This window comes from Lepidochelys kempii, chromosome 2 (genome assembly GCF_965140285.1).
Source record: "Lepidochelys kempii isolate rLepKem1 chromosome 2, rLepKem1.hap1, whole genome shotgun sequence".
Taxonomy (NCBI): domain Eukaryota; kingdom Metazoa; phylum Chordata; order Testudines; family Cheloniidae; genus Lepidochelys; species Lepidochelys kempii.
In genome coordinates, this window is record NC_136381.1 from 87,584,066 (window position 1) to 87,592,375 (window position 8,310).

At 43.5% G+C, this 8,310-nt stretch overlaps 1 protein-coding gene across 1 annotated transcript in view; it reads right to left on the reverse strand.

The window, feature by feature from the left end:
* The window catches only part of LAMA1 (laminin subunit alpha 1), a 155,182-nt gene extending 147,088 nt beyond the window's left edge, over nucleotides 1-8,094 (reverse strand). The window contains 2 exon segments of the mRNA XM_073331559.2: nucleotides 7,810-8,044; nucleotides 8,047-8,094. Of these exon segments, the coding sequence (XP_073187660.1) occupies nucleotides 7,810-8,044; nucleotides 8,047-8,079 (268 nt within the window). The 5' untranslated portion in view covers nucleotides 8,080-8,094.
* Between the last annotated feature and the right edge of the window lie 216 nt (nucleotides 8,095-8,310).

An 8,310-nucleotide genomic window follows, 5' to 3' on the forward strand; every position in this document is an offset into this window, starting at 1 on the left:
AAGCATACAAATACAACATTTAATTAAAAAGAAATAGTATAAGTAATTACTGTAGCAGGAGCATTAGTCATTATACACTAAGACAGAGCTGCCTGCTCTTTATAATATGAACTAGTACCCCATAAATAGTCCCACTGAAAAGAACTGGAAATTAAAAGACCAAAATTCAGTGCCCATTCTATGGTACCTGCATGTATCAGCATTCTAGGGCAGCTCACAAAAGTAGAGAATTGCTTACAGATGTAATTTTATTAAGATGATGTTGAAGTAAAAAGAAAACAGTACAGAGTTTAAGCATAGAAGTTTCTGGTTATGAGGGAATAAGGTACAGACTATCAAGGGGTGCAAAATTCGGTTTAGGAACGGGTGGCGTAAGGAATACATAATCTGCAATCTCCCCAATTGGGGGTAAAAGTTTAACAGGTCAAAGTACAGACATTGAGATATAGGGGTATGTTGTTCATATAATGGCTATTTTCAGGTGTGGAGTATAATGAGTGGATACGATGATGAGGATGGATTTACTCTCATTTGGTGGGATTTAACGTTCAGTGAGTTTATGGTTCCAGTTCATATGGTCCAATGGAAAAAGTCTCTCAGTCCCTTTCCCATAGTTGGTGCACGATATCATACCGGCTCACACCTCCTGGTACTGTCGGTGGCCGGGAAGGTGTTCAATGTAGATGTCCCTGGACCATCAGATGGTGTCCGAGACCATGAGGCGCCACATGAGCCGCTACAGTAAGATGTAAGGTGATCACTAATGGACCTCAAACACACATAGTTTGAGAGTATTCACGCAACTGTGCTACAGGTTACTATAAACTAATGAAAACTCTTCTAAATCAAAGAAGAACTAGGCTCTCTCATTTTGCAGAGCTTCTCTCTAACATAGATAGTATACGTAATGACAGGTTTCAGAGTAGCAGCCATGTTAGTCTGTATTCGCAGAAAGAAAAGGAGTACTTGTGGCACCTTAGAGACTAACCAATTTATTTGAGCATAAGTTTTCGTGAGCTACAGCCCACTTCATCGGATGCATTCCGATGAAGTGAGCTGTAGCTCATGAAAGCTTATGCTCAAATAAATTTGTTAGTCTCTAAGGTGCCACAAGTACTCCTTTTCTTTCTATAGATACTATAGTTCTTTGTCCCATCAGGAAGGCCATCTCAGCATGGAATGACTCAGCCTTTTATCCCTTTATAAACAAAGACATAGAAAAAAGGAGACAGGCTCTGTCTGAAGATCCTTGCTTTGTGTGAAAGTGCTGTAAATACCAACAACTAATCAAGATATGCTGATAATTTACAGGAGATACACTTTTCAGCCTTTAGGGCATGAAAAAAAATATTTATGGCAGACAAGTGGGTTTTTATCTTAATCTTCAGCCTACTTAGAATGCATTCACAAGATTTTTCTCCTTCACATACCTTTGTACTCTGTGGGTAGAACAAAGACCATGTTGCTCTTTAGCTTTGGCTTTCTTTTAAAATAAAATAGAAGGAAAATGTAAAAGAAATAATATGAGCAAAATTTGACATTTAAGGATACACTGATTAGGGCTCGCATTTAATGTTTTATTTTAGAAAGTTTCTCATCCAGGAGTGTATCTTGTTCTATTTCAGTCACCGTGGATAGCTGAAGTATCTCCTGATTCTTTTCCCCCCTAAACTGAACATCTGAGTGATAAAAATTGGCAGTTAATTGAGATTTACAAACCAGTGCTCTTTTTCATCCCAAAATATTAGAATGCTGCTTAATATCAGTCTATGGGCCATATATTTTTATTGCACACATGGAGGCAACATTCCGAAGGGATGTACAGTACAGTGAAGCAGCACTACATCAGACTACCTGATAGGTAGGCAGATTAAAGTGGGACTTGTGTAGTATGCACGACTAAAAAGCTCACTATACAAAGGCCTTACCTGCCCATTTTCTGTAAAAGAAAGTGCACAGCCCTTAACACCAGAACTTGAGGTTGCTGTTGTGGCCCTCTTTCTCCCAGGTGCACGCACACACACACACACACACACACAGTGTCCCAGTTTGTACTTGACGCTCTGAGACCAGTGATAATGAGGGGCACTGAGCATTGTAGACCGCTGTACATCAGATACTTCTGCCCAACTGTTTTTTATTGTAAGAAGATACATGGGTTTTCAGTCTTATCATGGAACATCGATTAACTCAAATAAATTGGTTAGTCTCTAAGGTGCCACAAGTACTCCTTTTCTTTTTGCGAATACAGAACTAACACGGCTGCTACTCTGAAACCTGTCATTCTGTCCCTGACTTATCGCACCTTTTTAGCTCATCATTTCACTGTTCTTAACTGCAGTTTGCTTGCACTACTGCCTTTCTGAGATTCCCATATAGATTGAAACAGAGCACTCAGTTTCTTTTCCAGATGTCAAGGGATTTACAGCTTCTTTTAGTATTATCTTAACAGGATTTTTAAAAGTATATAATATTTATATGGATAAAAGCATATCCAGAATTACCATATCTAGAGTTACAATAATAAATGTTAAAAAATAAACAAGAGCATTGGAAGAGATATAATTTCTCCTGTTGGAGAGCATAAGCCAACTACTGGCATTCAGAAAGAAACTTTCCCTAGGAGTCCATCATCAAATAACACAAGGTTTCTTATACCTGCTTGTGAAACATCTGGTACTTACCACTGCTGGAAACAAAATACGAGATTAGAAGGATTACTAGTTTGAGCCAGTATAGCAATTCCTAAATTCTTATGACATGCTTTTTCATTCTGCACCATGCAATATTTAGGGACATATTGTCCAGCACATCTTGAAAGTTCAAATTGACTTTTTTGAAAGTGTTACAAAAGTTGGTTTAAATTAATTCCAAATTAAAACATAAAATTCACAATTTTGTGAAGGTCTGAAAGTGACCCTGTCATCATATAAAACATGCATTTGACTAGCATGTAGTTATGCACAAGGAAGAGTATGTGCCTATACGTGTGTGCTAGATAGCATACAGAGACTTCCCTCATTTGGCACAGATGATTGTGAATGGAGAAAAGGCCTAAATTACTGATTCCAAATTCCCAGGTCCATGGACAGCAAGGTTACTGCAACACACTCTGACTCATAAAAATGAGTTGAGGTATGACCCACTGACATGCAGCTGAATAAAGCTGCAATCTACAATGTAATCACATTGGAAGTCACCACTGCTACCTGCCTATAAAAAAGCTGCTTTCTTTATTGAGAGATTGGGTGTTGAATCTACAGAAGTAACACTACAACAGTTTGACAAGTAGTGGGAAATCCAATTCAATAAAAAGAATTAGGTCCATTAATTACCTAATCAATGTTTGTATGCAGTGTTGTTGTAGCAATGTTGATCCCAGGATATTAGAGAGACAAGGTGGGTGAGGTAACATACTATATTGGACCAACTTCTGTTGGTAAGAGCTTGAAACCTTATCTCTCTCACCAACAGCAGATGGTCTAATAAAAGATATTACCTCACCCACCTTGTCTCTATAATCAGTGTTTGCCATTCAATAACCAAGAGGAAAAATTAGGATAGATATGCTACCAAAATACCTAATAAATTTAATGTGTATGTAAAATATCCATCTTATATGGAAGAAACCTTTCAAATTTACACATAACAGTGTTTAGATTACTGATTGAAAGACTATACCACAGAATTTTCTTTACCATGCTGTGTTTCTTTTTTACACAGGAGACAATAGAATCTTCTGACAAACCAACACAACTATTGTATTCTATAGTTTCCTGATTTGCTGTCAGGAAATATGCAGACATGTACTGAAAAGCAGGAAATGCTGAAGAGATAATTTTATCAATGGTATTTTCATGGGCATTCTAAGCTAATTTTTGTTTTGTGATCTCAGCACCAACTGTGGTCTAGTCTTTCAAACCTTTCCAGCAGTGCAACAAACCAGGTTTTAAGATTCCCTTGATATTAAAAAGTATAGATATTCTGAACTTCAGCTGTTTTTACTTTCTCCAAAAGTAATACAATCATTTGTATTGCCATAACATTCCTTGCATTTTTTTGGATTAGTATCATGAGATAAATAATGGAATGTTAAACTTTTGTAAGACCATTATCCACCAGATGGGTTCTGATATTCACCACTTTAATGGTATCATCCATATCAACATGCAAAGAAATCTGTAAGCTAATGGAAAGAATGATTTTCTGACCCAATCTTTGAAAAAGAAACACAGAAACAACCAAGCGAAAGAAAGAAGAGTACAGTAACCACTAAATAAAACTGACAAGATGAGGTTTAGCTACAATCAAATTTGATGGAATGTGTAATCTCCAACATAAAGTCAAGATACATTTCATCAGCAAGTCTTCAGATTACTGTGTAAAACATTATTTGAAATATTAATAATATACCCGTTGCATTAATTTACAGAAGTTTTTGCAATCTGACCCTTGAGAATTTGTGTGTGTGAAACTTAGGGTTTCCACGTTCACAGTTACTTGCCCTCTTGTAAAAGTGTAATATTTTTATTACTGTTTATGCTGTTAAAACTATATGCTAATATACTTTAAATGGCAGTTAATACTGAAAGACTTTGACATTTTAAATGTCCTGATGAATTGCACTTATATATTCTACCTAAATGTCCATAACATAGCTATAGATTTTGCCTTGCCTTGTACTGGTTTGTTTGTTTTTAAATAGACTGGTCATCTAAAGAAGTACAGGTAAATTTACTCAATGCTCTCACATATACATGGATTCAGAATTTGACAACATATATTTGGGCTCAATCCTGCATGCCTTACTCAGGCAACAGAAGTTTTGAATGTACAATCATGGTAATAAACACATCTGCAATGTGTAAACTTCCAGATGCCAACATATGTCTATCTTGAATGCCATACTTCAGCTTACTGATTTCATTTAGGAAAATTAAGTCCTACATATATCCAGCATGTAGCCAGCATTTCTAATTAATTTCTTCAGTAGAGACTTAATTATGACCACTAAAATCAATCAGAGTTTTGCCGCTCACTTCACTGGGAGCTGGATCAAGCCCCAGATGAGAGTTTCTGGTCCATAACTAACACCATTGCAAAACAGTCCCCAGAACTCGAGAAATAATAGTGGCTCTGTAACTTTCTCTCTAACTTTCTAAAGGGGAAAAAAATCTTCACTGGTGAGCTTAGACCTAAAGAAAGAGTATGAGAAAGTTATTAGAAAAACAAAGACTTCTAACAGATGACTCCAGTAAGCTTAAGAGTATAATGCTGAATAATTACTCCAATTTACATGTGTAAAAGACTTCAGTCCTCATTCTTCATATAGCAATTGTCTAGTTTATGTAAATAAACCCTGCTCCCATGGACTACCAAAGCATTTAACATTAGTCACTAGGGAACAACGGCCCTTTCCACCATGAATTTGTAGGATCCCTGCCAGCAAAACCAGTGCAGTTCTGATGTGTAAAGGGGATGGTGGGTGTGGAGGTTAAAACTAATACGGATCATGGAGAGGGATCCATGTTCTCCCAGCTCAACAAAAGGCAAAAGGAGTTTGGGGTAGGCCAAAGGCTGGGCTGAGGTGAGGGCATGGTAAGAGAATCAGGAATAGGAAGATCCTTTGGTCACTTTCCTCAATGAGGGGACACGGTAGAGATACAGAGACTATTCCAGCTAAGTTTTCTCCTATTAAGGTCCCCAGTGTCTAATCAAGAGATGGAAACTGGGACTGGAGACTAGATTGATCTCCAGATGTTAAAAAAAGGCTTTAATATAGATCTAAAGCAGCATGCATCCTTCATAAAGGCAGTGATTCCAACCACTAACAGGGAAGGGCAAAGCAAGCAAATAGTCTAGAGCCCTGCAACCTCCTGGCTGGGGCAGGCAGTTGCACTTGGGGAATTGGCCCCCTGGGCTGGGCAAAGCAGTAAACAGGCTGCAACTCTTGGGAAGGGCAAAGCAAGCAAACAGTCTATAGGTCTTACTTCCCTCTGGGATGGGACCTAGACCAGACAGCAGCCTCTGGGCATGACCTGCCAAGCAACACTTCAAAAGTAACAGAAGGAGATGCCACAAGCAACCAAACCTACTACAACTCTGGGCAGAGTTATTCACTATTAAAATGCTTTTTAAAGAATCATTGCAAAAGCCATTTTTGAAATTGACCAGCACTAGCTTATTTCACTGCCAGCTAATATTTGACCTCCTCTTATGCGCTCAGCTCCACTTATACATGGAGTTAGCTACTTCTGATTTACACCAGGAAAAGTGAGGAAATCTTTGTGCCGGACCCTCTTCCTCCAACTAAGAGTACCTGGGGGCAGGGACCGCGTCTTATCTGTCAAACATCGACTGCAGTGATGCTCAAGGGGGGAGGGGGATTATAGGAGTGGCAAATATTACGCCTAAAATGATAAGGAATTCAGACCCCGGGGGAGTAAAGCACCGTGGTTAATCTCTGCACCCACCCAGTCAACAGCAGCGGCACATAAGTATTTGTGTCCTCATCTAAAGGGTGTGTAGTTTCCCAGATACCACGATAGGCTCCTTATAAAGGTAAAGATAAATTAATAATCGCAAAGCCACCCTGGTATACCGGCTTGGTCCCCTAAACGCTTCCCCTCGGCAATAGCAATGCCTAGCCGAGCCTCTGACTTTGCTAAAGGCCATCCTTTCCAGGGGACACGGGCTGATTCACTGGCAGCCCAGAGCCGGCTGCCCCGTCCCCTTTCCAGCCGGCGGAGCGGGAGGAGGGGAAAAGGCGGGCCCCAGGGGCTAGGCAGGCTCACAATAGCCCCCGGAGCCCCAAGCAGCCGAGTGGCGAGTGGGGGGCAGGGAGAGAGAGGAGCCTGGTTCTGGCTGGCTGCCTCTCCTAGGAGACAATGCAAAGCGGGCTTTGCGGAGAGAGTGTCCGCCCCATTCATTCCCAGCGCCCAGCCCGCGTGTCACTGCTCCGAGGGGGATGGGGCAGCAGCCGGGCTTTCCAACAGAAGTTTAAAAAGTGCTCCAGGAACCCGCGATGGCCCGTCCCGAGAGGGGGCGAGTCGCCCCGGCGGCGGGGGAGGGAGGGAGGCAGGGCGCCTTGCCCTCGGATCGCGCCTCACTTCAAAGAGCCCCTTGGTGCTGCAAAGCCGCGGGGCGGCCCCTTTGCCACGGCAGCAGCGAGGCCGGGCAGCCCCCACCCCCAGTGCCAGCAGATGAGGAGATAAAAGAGCTACCGGGGCGGGGGTTGTGATTTACAGAGGCTGGGGAGAGATGGGGCGATGGGAAAAAAGGGCGAAGAGGACAAAAAGCTCACGGGAATGGGGAGGGAGAGAGATCAAGGACTGAAGGAGAAAACAAGAGACACTGAACCATGCTCTTCTTCAGGCCCCTCATTTCGGGTCTGTCGGACTCTAGGCGAGGCCAAACACCGTGTGCTCCGAAGTGCGAGTCTGATACATTTCACGATGCGGGTGTAGACAAGGGCAAGTTGCATTTTAGTCCGGAGCCGATCACGCTAAACCCTGGCGGGGAGCTTTACTGCTCCGTCCCCAGCCGAGGCCAACCCTCCTAGGGGCCGGGGTAGCTTCCGATTTTCGGGATATTGGCAGCAGAGCTGCAGAACAGTATTCAAGAAAGCAATTCCGAGCCCGTCCCGTCCCCCTCCCCCGAAAGCCAGCGGCGCAGCCACCGCGGAAGCGTGGCCCGGCCAAAGCCAGCGCAAACAGCCCCCGCGTGCAACAAGTTCCCTTCAGCGGCTTCCGCCAAGCGCCCCCCGGTCTGCGCTCTGATCTCCCAGGCTGGGGGTTGCCGGGCTCTCACCTCGAAGCTGGCACTCCCCTGCCGCCCACAGCAGAGACGCCAGCAGCAGCCATCGGCAGGAGCAGCAGCAGCAGCAGCAGGGCATCTCCCCCCCGCGGCTCATGCAGCAGCAGCGGTACCTCAGGCGGCTGTGTTTGCCCTGGGGAGCAAATGCTTCTTTTACGCTTTTCCCTCCCGCTCCAGGAAAACCCACCTCTCCCCTTCCCTTCTCACCCTTTCTTATCTCCCCCCCCCCCCCCCCCAAGGCTGCACAGCGAGTGAGCCTTCCATAGCCAGGCGCGGAGAGAGGGCGTGGCACAAACCTCTCCGAGAGGGGAGGCTACGGCAGAGCCCTGGGCTTCAAGGGAGGGAGCGGGCCAGTGCTGGTGGCTGTAAAAGGGGCACGTTCCTTGCACCCAAACTCCAAAGCCTCCCCGGCGTGAAGCTCCGATCCAGCGTTGCTTCGGAATTGATTCTCCGAGCTAATACTGTGTCTGGAACCCCCCTCTCTTTGGTTTGCTC